Source organism: Xiphophorus maculatus, chromosome 8 (assembly GCF_002775205.1).
Source record: "Xiphophorus maculatus strain JP 163 A chromosome 8, X_maculatus-5.0-male, whole genome shotgun sequence".
NCBI lineage: Eukaryota > Metazoa > Chordata > Actinopteri > Cyprinodontiformes > Poeciliidae > Xiphophorus > Xiphophorus maculatus.
Genome location: NC_036450.1, coordinates 2,812,796 through 2,830,856, shown reverse-complemented (window position 1 = coordinate 2,830,856; position 18,061 = coordinate 2,812,796). Strand labels below are relative to the sequence as shown.

Below are 18,061 nucleotides of genomic sequence, written 5' to 3'. Positions count from 1 at the left end.
TCCAGGGTGAGTCTTTCTTCATGACTCTTTAAGGAATGAGAAGCTCAGCTCAATGTTTTTATCCAACCTTGTTATTAATCAGTGAAATAAGTTGGAGGAGAGACGTTTGGTTCCTGTTGCAGCTCAGTGTTAATCTGGTTAATCTGAGAGATGAGCTCCAGTCTAACACTGCAGTGAGGATTAAAACCGGCCAGACAAGGTGAGGGACGGAGGAGAGGTCACCATCAGGAAGTTTGAACCTCTGCAACAAACTGCATTTTAATCACAACCAGCTGCTGATTTTACTGGGTTTTGCTTTTTCCAGTTAAATCCTTTATTTTCCGGTTTGGGTTGAATCAGGTGTGGCCCACGTTGGCGCTGTGGCGGGTCATATCCATGTTGGTTTATTCACTAAAAACAGGTTTACTTTTTGTTATCATATTTAAATGTAAAATATAGCAGAGATGCAGCGATCAGACCTTTTCTGTCCAACACTGATCTCCAGTTTTCATTCTGCTCTGATCTTCCAGTTCCTGGGATTTTTCCTCCAAAGAGAAAAATGTTCTGCAGGTTCTGAGTTTCAGGTAGAAGTTCTGAATGAAACAGAAAATATTAAGATTTTCCCACTTTAGGCTTCAAAGCATTGACCTCTGACCTTCATGGGATGGGAATGTTTTACTTTAAATCAGGACTTTCTGAAAGGCAGAGTTGATGAAAAAATCTTTTTAATGCAAATATTTAAATATGAGCAGGAAAAGAACAGAATGAGCAGCAAATGAACCAAATGCAAAAGAAAAATGTTTTTATTTAAAACACATGAAGAAAAACTGCAGCAAATTTACAAAAGGAAGATTTAATATTCAAATCTGACATGTTGAGAAAAATAGGAGCCGATAGAAACAGAAAATGTTCAGTGATTGAGAAAAACTGATCAACATTTCAATGAAATCTGATGAATGAAAGGAAAAAATAAGAGAAACAACATCTTGATATTCAGTGTGAAGCTTTGACTGGAAACAAACAGAAAAACATGAGGATCCTGGAATAATCCTGGAATAATCCTGGAATAATTCCAGATTACTTATTTAAAAGACTGAGAGAAGAAAAAGTTTCCCAGGTTTCAATCAGAATTGTTTCACCAAGAAATAGATTGTAGAGACTGAACTATCTGTTCAACAGTGAGAGAGTTTCTCTGACAGGAGGAAAATCTTTAGACTCTTTAGACTCAATTTAGCACAGAAACACTGAGGAACCAGACCTGATCCACCATAGCCTAAATCCAGGAATCAGAGGTTCAGTGAATGTGGTGTTGAAGGTGTGGAGGAGGATCAGTGAGTCAGAGGAAACTGTGTAGAAGGACAGAATGCCAGCAGGACAGTCCACATACACTGCTACTCTGCTAGAGATAGAGGAGGAGGAGAGACGAGTTTCTATGTTATTGTGCCAGACAGAGTAACCAACATCATTAGAGCAGTTTAGACTCCAGGAATGATCATTATTTCCAAATAAACAGTCTCTACTGATTCCTTTCCTCCTGATTCTTCTGTAACTCATTGATATATTAACTTTTCCTCTCCACTCAACCTCCCAGTAACAGCGACCAGTCAGACCAGTTCTACACAGCAGCTGATTCCAGAAATCAAATCTGTGTGGATGATCAGGATATGACTGAAACATTTTCACACTTGTCACCTTCCTGTTGTCTTCAGAGAGTTTGAGGAATCTGCTCACTGTGTTTGTGTCGATGGTGAGTTGACAGGAATCTGATGGAGAGAACAAACACAATCCAGCTGCAGTTATTGATCATTTATTGACACTTTGATGATGACTCCTGAATGAGTGATGTGACAGTTTGAAGATGGTTGAATGTGAGCTGCTTTGTTGTCATAAATCAGATGAAAAACACACTTACACTTCCTCAGACCTGGTGTCAAGAATGGGACTCCAGCAGGCTCCACCCTGAAAGGAGGAGGGGGTGTTAGAGATTTTTTGGTATTATCATTTTATTCTTACTTTAGTTCACATTAAGTCTATAGATCTTTGTGATTTTCTGTTTAAAGTGTTCTCTTCTTTAAATGACCTGGAGGTCACTACTGTCTGTTCAACTTTACGAGAAATAGATAACACTGAGTTTCTCAGACCTTAAACCCTTTTGCAAGAACACCTCCTAATTTAGTAACCACCTGTGAGCAGTCGTATTTTGTTTTCTTGACAGTACTGACCGAGATTTGAACCGGGCTCAGACCTTTGATCAGATATCACATCTGGACCTGGGTTGTTAGATGTTTGGGTTAGAAGCTTTACGACCTCTGTTGTTTTTCCTGACTGCCCCCTTGCCTGTCCTTCTTTGACAATAAAAACAGGAGCTGTTGTGAGGGCAGACCAGAACGCTCTGTAGAACTGATCGGAGGAGAGGTTTTGATAGAGCGTTCTCCTTTTGCAAAAGCTCTACATAAAATTCATATACGTTGTCTGTGGTTCTTTCTTTTATTTAGGTTCGAAAGGAAAATACCTATCAGGGGGGTCAGACCATCAGTCTCTTTCAGCAGCAAACATGGACATTACATGTCTCTCAGACACACATTCTCCTCCACTAAGACAGGAATAATAAAAAAACCCTTAATGCAGAAATCTGGGTCTAATGAAAAGTATGTTTAATATCTGCTGAAGTTGTTTTAAACCTGACAAACGAGCCTCATGGGAACCAATATTCTAATTTATTGAATATGACTGTAAATGTAAATATGAGATGGAGATTATTCACATTAATTCAGTAACCAGGATGTGGAGGAGTTTAACGTTACTGGGACATTCATGGCAGCAGACGCTGCGCTCCATGCGCCCCGACCGCAGTAATCAATGTTACTGCCAGTTCAGCTGCTTACAACTATTTAATTGTTTTATTTATTGCAGTCGATTTAAACTAGAAGCTTGGTAAGATTACATAAAACTTCTCTAACCTAAATCAATTTCAATTCCAAAACTCAGACAGCGTTTATGTTAGAGGCTGGAGTTTTTGTAGAGAGCTTTTTTGTCCACCAGGGGGAGCCACAAGGAGGCTTCTGGAGGAGGATGGTCGCCGCGCACCTGTGCGTTATCAGCCTCATCAACACCAGCATAAGAGGAGCGGGTGGCCAGTTCGCCGGCGCTGGAGTGTTATACCTGTTTTGGTACCCTGAGCCCCTCTGAGCTTAGATCTCTGAGAGTTAATTCGTGTACTCAGCTAATCTGAGCCTTTTTTCCTCTGACCTTCTCACAGGATTCCTCCCGTGGAACCGTCCCTCAGTCGACTACGGTCCGACTACCTGCCCGCCCTCCGACGTGCCTCCCTTCGGCTACTCCCAGCCATTGGAACCCCTCTCTTGTGCAAGAACCCGGACTCCAGCCTCTCTACGGCTTACCTCCCTGGCGAATCCTCTTCATCTCTCCCAGTAAGCCCGCTCCATTCCTCGTTCCCCATAATTCCTAAAACCCACTTATCTGTCATCTCTCCAGTCCTCAGATCACTGACGCCCCGGATCCAGTGGGGTCTCGAAATTACTCACATTTCACTACTGTTGATCTGTTCGTCAATAAATTTTATTTATCTGATTCCTCCATCTCCTGTTTGTGTTCTGCATGTGGGTTGAGCGAATAGCGTCCAATATGACAGTTTAGCAGCTTAACTTACCTCAATTTGTTTTTTTAGATTTTACAGTAAATATTTGAAAGCTAGCAGTTCATGATATCAGGGAGGCAAAGGCGGCACCAGAATCATTGATTACTTTCAAACTAACCAACAAATCAAAAAGCACAAAGCGACTTGGATGTAACTTGTAACGCAACGCTTTATAGAAATGTAGTGAAGTAGAAAGTACAGATACTGTAAAATGTGGTGGAGTAAAAGTTCCCACCATTAAATCTACTTACGTACAGAAACATGAAAAATGTCCTTAAGTTCAGTAACAAAGTTCTTGTCCCAACAACCAGGATCAGGTGAAGGACCTCTGCAGTCCCATGATGCTTCCTCTCCCTCTTCTAAACCATCTGATGGGCTGATATCATCCCTCTACTTTATCAATAAAATGTTTTTCTTTCTCTTATTACGATTCCATTATTTATCCTAAATGTGACGTCAAAGCTGTGGATCTGGAATCTGATTGGTCGGATGGATATTTCCCTGGTTTTCCAACATGAAGGGTCTCTGCCTTTTTCCAAGACTTTGGGAATTTTTCCCAAACTTTATTGAACAATCCCAAAAGCTTTCCCAACTACTGAAAACTCCTCTTTCCCAACTACATGAACTCGCAGCGCCGCGAGTTCATGAAGCAGAGCCGATGTGTTAGTGTCTCTAACACTAACACATTAGTGTGTTAGAGACTAACACACTAATGTGTTAGTCTCCAAGAAAAGACTAACACATTAGTCTTTTCTTGGATCTGTCTAAAAGGTCTTATTATTGTTTTTTAATTTCTACCACAGTCAACAGAGCACAATTCTACTTTTTCACCATCATTCACTGCAATTCTTCATTTCCTCTGGAAAACAAGGGATTTCCATTCTTTCCTGATTCCTTTCATTCTTTTGATCATTTTCCAAATCCTGAAAGTTGTGAGGCTTTATAAAAACCTGAAGTTCTTTATTTTTCTCTCCCATAACTTTTAAACATCCATCTGACCAACATGAAGTTACTTTTCTTCTCATCTTTGCTTCTTGGTGCTGATTGGTCTGGAGCTCCATCAAATATTGTTTTAAAGTCTTTCTGTCATCAGTAGATCATCATGGAAATCTAACTGAACTTCTTTTTATTAATTTAGGCAAAGTTTTCCTTGTGAGCTGCTCTTAGTCAGGAGAATAATCCAGAAAACTGGGTAATGATCTCTGCCTCCAGATGAGGCGTCTAAATTTAATCATAATTATCAAATTAAACATTCAGCTTCAAACTAAATGTTTCCCAGCAGACTGACTAAAGATATTTCTCCCTCTTCCTCCTCTATCAGACCTTCTCTGCTCCTGCAGCAGGTTCCTCCATACCTGAGAGCTTCCAGTCTCCAGTCTGGATCCTTCAGTCCAGCCGACAGCAGCTTCACTCCTGAGTCTCCTGGATGATTGTAGCTCAGGTCCAACTCTTTCAGATGGGAGGGGTTGGAGGTCAGAGCTGAGGCCAGAGAAGCACAGCCTTCCTCTGAGACCAAACAGCCTGATAAGCTGCAGACACACAATTCATCACATGATGAGAACATTGAGGTAGAACCCAAGGTCTGAACTGATGGATGGACGGATGGATGGATGGATGGATGGATTTGTAACATGTGGAATAAATAAGAAAGCAAAGCAACTGCTGTGATCTGTAATTATGCTTCTTTTTGCACCTAAGATGCAGCAATTTGTCAAGTGTCCAGAGTTACCTGAGAGTTTCCAGGTTGCAGTTTGGACTCTCCAGTCCAGCAGAGAGAAGCTTCACTCCTGAATCCTGCAGGTTGTTGTTACTCAGGTCCAGTTCTCTGAGACTGGAGGACTGGGAGCTGAGAACTGAGGACAGAGCTTCACAGCCTCTGTCTGAGAGGTTACAGCCACTCAGTCTGAGGAGACAGAGAAGAAAATCTGTTACTGAAATGTTCACCTAGATCTATCTAATCTATCTATCCATAGCTCAATCTGTCTATATATAGATCTATCTATAGATCGATATCTTAAGAGATTCAGCAGCTGAGATTCATTTGTGGGCTGCAGTGAATCTATCTCTTCTTTAAGACATTCCCTCTTCTTCCTCACATCGTGTCTTTAAGAAACCATCCATCCATCCATCCATCTTCTTCCGCTTATCCGAGGTCGGGTCGCGGGGGTAGCAGCTTCAGAAGGGAGGCCCAGACTTCCCTCTCCCCGGCCATTTCTTCTAGCTCTTCCGAGGGAATCCCGAGGCGTTCCCAGGCCAGCCGAGAGACATAGTCCCTCCAGCGTGTCCTGGGTCTTCCCCGGGGCCTCCTCCCGGTGGGACGTGCCCGGAACACCTCACCAGGGAGGCGTCCAGGAGGCATCCTTACCAGATGCCCGAGCCACCTCAACTGGCTCCTCTCGATGTGAAGGAGCAGCGGCTCTACTCTGAGTCCCTCCCGGATGACTGAGCTTCTCACCCTATCTCTAAGGGAGAGCCCAGCCACCCTACGGAGATAAAACCCATTTCGGCCGCTTGTATCCGCAATCTCGTTCTTTTGGTCATGACCCAAAGCTCATGACCATAGATGAGGGTGGGAACGTAGATCGACCGGTAAATCGAGAGCTTCGCTTTTTGGCTCAGCTCTCTCTTCACCACGACGAACCGGTACAACGCCCGCTTGACGGCAGACGCTGCGCCAATCTGCCTGTCGATCTCCCGCTCCCTTCTTCCCCCATTCGTGAACAAGATCCCGAGATACTTGAACTCCTCCACTTGGGGCAGGACACCCCCCCTGACCCGGAGAAGGCACTCTACCCTTTTCCGGCTCAAGACCATGGCCTCGGATTTGGAGGCACTGATCCCCATCCCGGCCGCTTCACACTAGACTGTGAACCGCTCCAGCGAGAGCTGCAGATCACGACCCGATGAAGCCAAAAGGACCACATCGTCTGCAAAAAGCAGAGATGAGATCCTAAGGCCACCAAATCGGCTCCCTTCAACACCTTGGCTGTGCCTAGAAATTCTGCCCATGAAAGTAATGAACAGAATCGGTGACAAAGGGCAGCCCTGGCGGAGTCCAACTCTCACCGGAAACGAGCCCGACTTACTGCCGGCAATGCAGACCAGACTCTGACACCGGTCATACAGGGACCTGACAGCCCATATCAAAGAGCCCGGTACCCCATACTCCCAGAGAACCATCCACAGGGCTCCCTGAGGGACACAGTCGAACGCCTTCTCCAAGTCCACAAAACACATGTAGACTGGTTGGGCGAACTCCCATGCACCCTCCAGGACCCTGCCGAGGGTGTAGAGCTGGTCCAGTGTTCCACGACCAGGACGAAAACCACACTGCTCTTCCTGGATCCGAGGTTCGACTATCCGACGGACCCTCCTCTCCAGGACCCCTGAATAGACCTTGCCAGGGAGGCTTAAGAGTGTGACCCCTCTATAAGTAGAGCACACCCTCTGGTCCCCCTTTTTGAACAGGGGGACCACCACCCGAGTCTGCCAATCCAGGGGAACTGCCCCCGATGTCCATGCAATATTGCAGAGTCGCGTCAGCCAACACAACCCTACAACATCCAGAGCCTTAAGGAACTCCAGGCGGATTTCATCCACCCCTGGAGCCTTGCCACCTCGGCGACCTCGTCCCCAGAGATTGGAGAGCCCATCCCAGAGTCCCCAGGCTCAGCTTCCTCAATGGAAGGCATGTTGGTGGGATTGAGGAGGTCTTCGAAGTACTCTGCCCACCGGCCCACAACGTCCCAAGTAGAGGTCAGCAGCACACCATCCCCACTATAAACAGTGTTCGTGCTGTACTGCTTCCCCCCCTGAGACGCCGGATGGTGGACCAGAATCGCCTCGAAGCCGTACGGAAGTCTTTCTCCATGGCCTCTCCAAACTCCTCCCATGCCCGAGTTTTTGCCTCAGCAACCACCCGAGCCGCATGCCGCTTCGCCTGCTGGTACCTATCAGCTGCTTCCGGAGTCCCACAGGCCTAAAGGCCCAGTAGGACTCCTTCTTCAGCCTGACGGCATCCCTCACCAAAGGTGTCCACCAACGGGTTCGAGGGTTGCCGCCGCGACAGGCACCGACAACCTTGTGGCCACAGCTCCGATCGGCCGCCTCGACAATGGAGGCACGGAACACGGTCCACTCAGACTCCATATACCCAACCTCCCCCGGGACATGTTCGAAGTTTTGCCGGAGATGGGAGTTAAAGCTCCGTCTCACAGGGGATTCCGCCAGACGTTCCCAGCAGACCCTCACTACATGTTTGGGCCTGCCAGGCCTGACCAGCTTCCTCCCCCACCACCGGAGCCAACTCACCACCAGGTAGTGGTCAGTGGACAGCTCCGCACCTCTCTTCACCCGAGTGTCCAAGACATACGGCCGCAGATCCGATGAAACAATGACAAAGTCGATCATTGAACTGCGGCCTAGGATGTCCTGGTGCCAAGTGCACATATGGACACCCTTATGCCTGAACGTGGTGTTCGTTATGGACAATTCATGACGAGCACAGAAGTCCAACAACAGAACACCGCTCGAGTTCACATCGGGTGGGCTGTTCCTCCCAACCACGCCCCTCCAGGTCTCACTGTCATTGCCCACGTGAACGTTGAAGTCCCCCAGCAGAACAAGGGAGTCCCCAGGAGGAGCACCCTCCAGTACCCCCTCTAAGGACTCCAAAAAGGGTGGGTAATCTGAACTGTTGTTCGGCCCGTAAGCACAAACTACAGTCAGGACCCGTCTCCCCACCCGTAGGCGGAGGGAGGCTACCCTCTCGTTCACCGGAGTAAACCCCAACATACAGGCGCCGAGATGGGGAGCAACAAGTATGCCCACTCCTGCCCGACGCCTCTCACCTTGGGCAACTCCAGAGTGGAAGTATGTCCAGCCCCTCTCAAGGAGGCTGGTTCCAGAACCAGAGCCATGAGTCGAGGTGAGACCGACTATTTCTAGCCGGAACCTCTCAACCTCACACACTAGCTCCGGCTACTTCCCCACCAGAGAGGTGACATTCCACGTCCCAAGAGCCAGCTTCTGCAACCGAGGATCGGACCGCCAGGGTCCCCTCCCTCTGCCGCCACCCATCACACAATGCACCCGACCTCTGTGGCCCCTCTCACGGGTGGTGGGCCCATGGGAGGGGGGACCCATGTTTCCTCTTCGGGCTGAGCCCGGCCGGGCTCCATGGGTAAAAGCCCGGCCACCAGGCACTCGCCATCGTGGCCCCCCTCCAGGCCTGGCTCCAGAGTGGGGCCCCGGTGACCCACGTCCGGGCGAGGGAACGCCAAGTCCAATGTTTTTTCTCATCATTGGGGTCTTCGGGCTGTGCTTTGTCTGGTCCCTCACCTAGGACCTGTCTGCCTTGGGTGACCCTACCAGGGGCATGAAGCCCCAGACAGCATAGCTTCTAGGATCATTGGGGAACTCAAACCCCTCCACCACAATATGGTGGCAGCCCAAGGAGAGGTCTTTAAGAAACCTTCTTTAAGAAACCTTCAAAACTAAAACTGGAGCTATCTTACTTTAGGCAGAGTTTAAGAATTTCATATAAATAACAGTCTTTACCACTGTATAATGTGTAATCTAAATAAATGTTAGGCAATTAAAACTTTTTAAAATATATAAAATCTCGGTTATCCTTCATAGCGGGGGGTTGAACCCGTTACACTTAGCACTATAGCTAATATTCTGCCATTTTGCCGGTGGACTTTAATGCAGTATGGTAATATTATATTCACAAAATATAAACAGAATTATATCCATCTTACTTGTGAAACGTCAATAGTCCGTCAATATGAACAAAAATATCTGCCAGTGCTGAGGCTTCTGTTACAATCAATAATAGCCACACAGGCTCAAAACTTTCATTCTATTAGCTGAGAGGTTGCTAGGCGACTCTGCCAGAAAGGCAGTTTTGAGTACAGGTGTTACAAGTTTTGAGAAGACAGAAAAAAAGTACTGCTTTCAAAATAAAAATGTGAGCAGAAGAAAAGGTAGGTAGGTCGGTCGGTATCAGAGCAGGAGGAGAAGCAGAATTCTGTGACGCCTGTAACTTGCTTGTCTGTACAGTGGGATAAAACAAAGAACTGCATTTTGACTGTTTTGATCTTTTTGGACTGCGTAAGCCTGAATCCACGGTGCATCAAGTGTCTATTTGAATTGAATTGACTTTTGCTTTGATCACCTTAAAGTCTTGAGTTTTTTTACTTTTGTATTTGAGTTCTTTAGAAAAATAGACACTACAGGGACAACGAACAAATATGGCAGCAGTTGGCTGTCAGATACAGGCCGCTCTGGGGGTTCACACTGATTCTAATCTAACGTTTATAATAGTTTTCTCTAGTATATTTCACCACATTTATTATTCTTTCTATTGCTATATAAAATTAAAAATGACTATTGATTGCAAAAGGAAAATTAAATGTTGCTTTAACTCTTACTAATTCAAATTCTTCAAAGAGAGTAGATCATGACAGCTATTTACATGAAAGATCTCTTGTAGCATTTGGCACTACAGTGAATTTGAAAAACCCTGACTATAAAGTTTATGCATTCTTCATCAGTTCCTCTCCCTTTTTCACTGAATGTTGGTGATCTTTTCTAGATAATGCTCATCCTGCTCCTGTTCATCCATCCATCCATCCATCCATCCACTTTCTAACACCCTTGTCCCTAGTGGGTTCTGGAAGTGATGGTGCCTATCTCCAGCTAACGTTACGGGCGAGAGGCAGGGTACATCCTGGACAGGTTGCCAGTCTGCTGCACTGTTCATTCAATCCCATCAGTGAAACATTTTCACTTATTCTAAAATCTGCATTTGCTTCTGCAGACCTTCTCTGCTCCTGCAGCAGGTTCCTCCATACCTGAGAGCTTCCAGTCTCCAGTGTGGATCCTTCAGTCCAGCCGACAGCAGCTTCACTCCTGAGTCTCCTGGATGATTGTAGCTCAGGTCCAACTCTTTCAGATGGGAGGGGTTGGAGGTCAGAGCTGAGGCCAGAGAAACACAGCCTTCCACTGAGACCAAACAGCCTGATAAGCTGCAGACACACAATTCATCAAATGATGAGAATATGAGAACATTGAGGTAGAACCCAAAGTCTGAACTCATCGCTGGCAGATTGATGGATGGATGGATGGATTTGTAACATGTGGAATAAATAAGAAAGCCAAGCAACTGCTGGGATCTGTAATTATGCTTCTTTTTGCACCTAAGATGCAGCAATTTGTCAAGTGTCCAGAGTTACCTGAGAGTTTCCAGGTTGCAGTTTGGACTCTTCAGTCCAGCAGAGAGAAGCTTCACTCCTGAATCCTGCAGGTTGTTGTTACTCAGGTCCAGTTCTTTGAGACTGGAGGACTGGGAGCTGAGAACTGAGGACAGAGCTTCACAGCTTCTCTCTGAGAGGTTACAGTCACTCAGTCTGAGGAGACGAAGAGAAACATCTGTTATTAAACAATTCTTCAAAATGTATGTCTTTTTTCCAGTCAACAATGTTCCTCTTTAACTGATTAAAGGGACTGTTTTATATATAATTATGTTGCCTTTTGTTGTGAACTGGTTCAGTCTATAGATGGGCCTCCAGCCATGAAGGACTGAACTAAAGGCAACAAGGAGGCTGGCAAGAGAAATATTAAATTCCTCTATGAACTAAATTAATCCCATGTCAGTTTTAACAGAAAGAGTCCAATGAAGCCTGAGAATCAAGGCTGGGCTGAAGAACAGCATCAGGCTTAGTTTGAGGATCAGCATCAGAGCTGGTTTGAGGGAAAACAGCAGCTTGAATCAAAGCAGAGCAAATCTGGAATTTCATCTTTCCATGTTTTAACTGTTGGATACAGAGATGGAAAACTGAGCAGCAACTGACAAAAACTATTTTTTGAACAAGAATCAAATTGTTCATTAAAAGGATTGTATGAAAAAACTCCTTTTGTTTGAGAAAAAATTACAACAAAATGAATGTGGGAAAAAATAGAAACAAATAGAAACAAATAAAAACAAATTCGCTCCTAAACAATCCAAAAACAAAAACCAGATAAACATTAAATATAGGGAAATTTAACCCAGTATTTAAATAAAAGAGTTCTGAAAACACCCCACCAACCTGACACTAAAGGAAACACATGGAAAACACACTTTTCCATTTTAAAGTCACCACAATTAAAACTGCATTCATAAATATCACAACATTGAACGGCCCTCCAAATATGTTTTAAACATTTTGTTGGAATAGGATGGGCCACCAATATGTTACGATCCTCATGTCATCACACAGAACTCACAAAATACAAAGTCCAGACCAGATGATGTTTCTAACAAAGAGGTTTTATTAAACCCAAGTCTGGACACAAAGTGGTTCTGGCAGTCTTGGTAAAATAAAAGAGTGAGAGAACGAACAAATAAGGCAGCAGTTGGCCGTCGGATTCAGGCCACTGTGGGGCTCATACTGATTCTAATCTAACGTTCATAATAGTCATCTCTTCTTTCATTTCTAATTATTTATTATTTTTTTACTGCTATACTTAAGTTCTAATTAAAAAACAGCTTATTGATCCCAAAAGGAAATAAAATCTTCTTGTGACTCTTATTAATTAAAATTCTTCAAAGGGTTATTTTAGAAATAAATGACTGTCCAGCTTAAAAGATCTCCTGTGGTCTGTATAACAGTGAATTTTAAGAAGGTTCTGACTTAATATTATACACTGCCTGGCCAAAAAAAAGTCGTCACCAAAAAATGGTCACACTCTCTAATATTTTGTTGGACCGCCTTTAGCTTTGATTACAGCCCGCATTCGCTGTGGCATTGTTTCAATAAGCTTCTGCAGTGTCACAAGATTTATTTCCATCCAGTGTTGCATTAATCTTTCACCAAGATCTTGTATTGATGATGGGAGAGCCTGACCACTGCGCAAAGCCTTCTCCAGAACATCCCAAAGATTCTCAATGGGGTTAAGGTCTGGACTCTGTGGTGGCCAATCCATGTGTGGAAAAGATGTCTCATGCTCCCTGAACCACTCTTTCACAATGTGAGCCCGATGAATCCTGGCATTGTCATCTTGGAAGATGCCCGTTCCATTTGGGAAGACAAAATCCATTGATGGAATAACCTGGTCATTCAGTATATTCAGGTAGTCAGCTGACCTCATTCTTTGGGCACACAATGTTGCTGAACCTTGACCTGACCAACTGCAGCAACCCCAGATAATAGCACTGCCCCCACAGGCTTGTACAGTAGGCACTAGGCATGATGGGTGCATCACTTCACCTGCCTCTCTTCTTACCCTGATGCGCCCATCACTCTGGAACAGGGTAAATCTGGACTCATCAGACCACATGACCCTCTTCCATTCCTCCAGAGTCCAATCTTTATGCTCCCTAGCAAACTGAAGCCTTTTTTTCTGGTTAGCCTTACTGATTAGAGCTTTTCTTACGGCTACACAGCTGTTCAATCCCAACCCCTTGAGTTCCCTTCGCATTGTGCGTGTGGAAATGCTTTTGCGTTCACAATTAAACATACTCCTGAGTTCTGCTGTTGTTTTTCTTCGATTTGATTTGACCAAACGTTTAAGTAATCGCCGATCACGATCATTCAGGATTCTTTTCTGACCACATTTCTTCCTGGAAGACGATGGTTCCCCACCATCCTTCCAGTTTTTAATGATGCGTTGGACAGTTCTTAACCCAATTCTAGTAGTTTCTGCAATCTCCTTAGATGTTTTCTCTGCTTGATGCATGCCAATGATTTGACCCTTCTTAAACAGACTAACGTCTTTTCCACGACCACAGGATGTGTCTTTTGCCATGGTTGTTTAAGAAATGAAGAGTTACTCATTGCATCAGCTGAGGTTAAATAACTTGTTGCCAGCTGAAAGATAATCGCCTATGCAGCACTTATCCAATAGGAGGCTTGTACCTATTTGCTTAGTTAAATCCAGGTGGCGACTTTTTTTTGGCCAGGCAGTGTATATATTCTAGATAAATTCCTCTACTTGTTTCTCTGAATATAGATGATTATTTTAACATGTTGCTCATCCTCTTCCTGTTACTGAAACATTTCCACTTATTCTAGAATCTACAATTAATCTCAGCCATATCTCTTCAATACCAATAATATCTGTTAATGTAATTTATCTCAACAGTCTAACTTCCTGTCCATCAGCCAATCAGCTTATTGTATTTTCTCAGTAGATCCATCAGTGGAAGCCCCGCCCAGCCCATGATGCTCCTGGTTTGTGAAGACAGAGAGACAAACTGAACTCTGATAGGAAACAGTTTCAAACTGATTTTCTCTCTCCAACCTCTTGGTTCCACATGGAGCTATATTTGGCCCCCTGCTGCTCTGACTACCATGTTATTGTGGTTCCAGTAGATGGGTTGGTTTCCTAGGTTCATACAGTACCATGTGAAAAATTGTGCTATATAGTAATAGGCTGTTCTTTGCAAAGTTACACAGTCAAATTTAACAGAAATAATTTTAGTTATAAGAGAAAAAAGGATGTTCAGAATATCAAGTTATATTTTCACCATGTTATCCATTCACTTATATATCCCATCATTCCCAATTAAATATTTAATTGTCATACTACAAATTTAGCTTCAATCTAAATGTTTTCCAGCAGACTGACTAAAGACATTTCTCCCTCTACCTCCTCTATCAATGGAAGCCTAAACCCAACCTTTCTAAATATCTCTTCTTTGTTCATTCAGGCTGCAGTAAAGGAAACCCAGCCATGTTTGTGTGTCAAGACTTAGCATGGTTACCCATCTCTCTATATTATTATTTTACTCTATTATTGAAAAAATATTTGCATTTAACTTATACAATGTAATGGACAGAAATCTGGTTCCACCAGGATTGAGAACATTTTACCTGAGATTTTCCAGGTTGCAGTTTGGACTCTTCAGTCCAGCAGAGAGAAGCTTCACTCCTGAATCCTGCAGGTTGTTGTTACTCAGGTCCAGTTCTCTGAGACTGGAGGACTGGGAGCTGAGAACTGAGGACAGAGCTTCACAGCTTCTCTCTGAGAGGTTACAGCCACTCAGTCTGAGGAGACAGAGAGAAAACTTTGTAAACAATTCTAAAATATTTTTTTTCCAATCAACAATATTTTTCTTAGAAAAAGAACAATCTTATTTTACACATGCTTATATGTTTGGTGTGAACTGATTCAATTTATAGTTGGGTCTCCAACCTTAAAAACAGAACTACAGGCAACAAGGAGTTTGGAAAGATAATTATAAAATTACACAATAAACAAAATTAGTCCAATTTCAATTTTAACATAAATATGAATTTTGCTGCTTTAATATTCAACATTCTGTTCAGCTGCTGAAGGAAGTCTATTTTTCTCTTTTGTTCATCCACCCACAGTGGGACATTTTGAAGAGACAATGCCCCAATATATAATCTGAAACATGAATATATGTTTATTTCATCAGTAGCGGATTTCTCTCTATCAAAAAAAAACGGTAATTTGTTTCCTTGGATGTAACTTGTAACATAACGGTTTATAGAAATGTAGTGAAGTACAAAGTATAGATACTGTAAAATGTAATGGAGAAAAAGTAGACTGTAGGACTGGGAGCTGAGAACTGAGGACAGAGCTTCACAGCTTCTCTCTGAGGGGTTACAGCCACTCAGTCTGAGGAGACAGAGATAAAAATCTGTTAAAGTTCATCAAGGACTTACGGTTTGAACGTCAGTGTAATGGCCATGCTTTGAACAGGCTCCCAAGAGAACCTAATAAATTGAAAACCTAACACCACTAACACGATAAAAACAGATGAAAAAGAACTGGAGTGAGCGAAATACTTTCAAACCGATGCTTTCTAGTGCCAAAAAGCAGACGTTTAAAGCCGACAAAATATTGCTAGCATTTCGCTAATGCCAACTGCTATTCATCTTTAACCTCTGCTTTGAAGAAGTACGGCTGCACCTCTTGACTTTAGCTCAGGAACCAACAGTGGTAATATGGCTGAATGGGAGATGGTGTTGCATGAATTAAGAGGCTTTCGACAGGAAAATAATGCACATTGGGGGGAAATCAAAGAAGAAATTTGAAAGATGAATGCCAGACTAGACGAGGCGGAGGGTTGGATTGAAAAGGCGGAGGAGAGGATTTTAACCACGGAGGATGCTGTCACTGAAATAATAAACATACAGATAAAGCTGGAGGATAAACAAATGGACCTAGAGAGCCGTACACAGAGAGAACATACGCGTTCATGAAGTACCCGAGGCGGCAGAACGGGAGTCACCATCAATGGCATCACAGATCAAACCGCTGCTCCATGATGGTTTGGCGCTGTCCCAAAACCAGCTCGACATTCACATTGAATGGGTGCACCACTCTCTAGGCCCTCCACCCCCAAGCGATGCTCCACCGCAATCTTTTATTGTGAAATTCCTCCATTTTAAAACCAAAGCACTTCTCCTTCGCAAGCCATGGCAGAAAAAAAGTTTTACCTGGAACTGCAAGCAAGTAAGTTTGGATTATGACTATCCCCCCTCTGATTTTGAAAAAACGAAAAGAATATGCAGACGTGCACAAGATTCTGAAGAAGCAACAGATCCTTTTCAGACCTCTCTTTCCAGCCCAGCTGAGGGTGAAATATGCCAACGAAACAAAGATTTACAACACGGTGATGGAAGCTCCCAGAGATATGTCCAGCAGAGGCTGCGCTGTGCGGGTCTGAAGTCATCAGAAACGGTCCTGGAACAACTGGAGCAGCTCTTCTGGAGCAGAGGACCAGGGAGGGGTGGGCAAAGAAGAGGCGGGACCCCGCAGCCGGCTACAAAGAAAAACTCAGAGCCTTCAAGAGGACATCACCCGCGCCCACGGAAAATTGAGGTTTACCCACTCTTATAAATAATTAAGACTTGCATTTGGTTTATGAAGGGCCCCTTCATTAACCGATGAGGAAGCTGCCTTTGGAGGTGAAGCAGGTTCCACATCTTAGACCCCCATCTTGGAATTCAAGAGTTCAGTTTGAGTTTTGTTTGTTCTTAATGTTGACTTTTTCATATGTTCTATGATCAGTGTTTTCAAGAGTGAGCAGGGAGACCATTAAGTGTTATAATTAAGAAATATAGTTTAGACGAGTAGCAGATTGGTGAAATTGGTGTCAAACAACATTAATGGTTTACATAGTCCAGTAAAAAGGGGGAAAGTCTTATCTAAATTTAAAAGAGATAAAGCCCAAAATGTTTTATTGCAGGAAACGCATCTAACTGATAACGAGCATGTTAAATTGAACAGGATGGGTTTTAAACATGTTTTATTCTTCCCACAGTTCTGGGAGGCGGAGGGGAGTGGCGAGTTTGCTATCCGGAACTCTCAACTCTGAACACATATAAAAATACAAAGATAAAGAAAGTCGATATATAATGATAACGAGCAAGACTGATGGTACCTCGACTACCCTCCTGAATGTATACATTCCTCCTAGCAGAGATTGGTCCCTGTATAAACAGATTCCCAAAATTGCAACAACTAGGAGTCAGAGAACTTTAATAATATGCGGTGGTGACTTCAATATCTTATTAAATGCCAAATTTGATTCTTCTAATGGGAAAGGCGATGTACGAAATATTGGTAAAAGGATGGGGCACCTCATGGGCGATTAAGGATTAGTTGATGTATGGAGAGAACACCACCCAAGTAATAGAGAATATACCCACTTCTCGAACCCACATAACATAAATTCTAGGTTAGATTATATGTGTAAAATGATTTGTTTAAAATAAAAACCTGTGAAATTGGTCCCTGTACAATTTCTGATCATAATCCAGTTTATGCTGATATTTGTCTGAACAGAAAAAATAGATCTACCTTATGGAGGTTGAACACAAATATTCTAACCTACCCAAACATTAGAGATTTTTTTTAAAAAAAGAATAGAAAATTATTTAGCTCAAAATGATAATGAGGAGATGTCACCAGAAATATTATGGGATTGTAGTGGAAAAATTAAAGTAAGGAAACACCTGCTAGTTGTATTGTTATATGTTTATTCTAAGTTTCAGTATATTCCCACCAAGTTAAACTATTTTGGTTACATGTACAAGGTTGGACGTTGTTTTCCCCAGCTGCATGGGAACCAGTCTATTTCCCATGCTTAGGATCCCTTACCCCTTTGTATAAAACTCATGTTTTGTCTCTGCCTGGGAGAGCTTTTCATCCAGACTTGCTTCATTACTGATTGTCCTACAAGCTCTCTGTATTGTGCACAATATATGAATAAACCTGACTGAGTGATTTCACCTGAACAGTGCTTGGAAATAGTATTTTTTCCACGACAGGATGCACTGAAGGCAGTGAGTAGAGGGAAAATAATTAGTATATCCTCCCACCTAAAAAAAGAAAATATACAAAAACATAAATACTTGGAAGATAAACTGCTAAAGCTGCAACACAAAGGCCCTCAAAAGAAAA

At 43.4% G+C, this 18,061-nt stretch overlaps 1 protein-coding gene across 1 annotated transcript in view; it reads right to left on the bottom strand.

Annotated features, from left to right (window-relative positions):
* Window positions 1-970: 970 nt before the first annotated feature.
* The window catches only part of LOC111609424 (NLR family CARD domain-containing protein 3-like), a 50,198-nt gene continuing 33,107 nt past the window's right edge, over window positions 971-18,061 (bottom strand). Inside the window, exons 6-10 of the mRNA XM_023337878.1 lie at window positions 14,497-14,670; window positions 10,876-11,049; window positions 4,993-5,166; window positions 1,892-1,938; window positions 971-1,742 (exon numbers count right to left, since the gene is read on the bottom strand). Coding sequence (XP_023193646.1) covers window positions 1,210-1,742; window positions 1,892-1,938; window positions 4,993-5,166; window positions 10,876-11,049; window positions 14,497-14,670 — 1,102 coding nt within the window. The 3' untranslated portion in view covers window positions 971-1,209. The remainder of the gene's footprint in view (window positions 1,743-1,891; window positions 1,939-4,992; window positions 5,167-10,875; window positions 11,050-14,496; window positions 14,671-18,061) is intronic.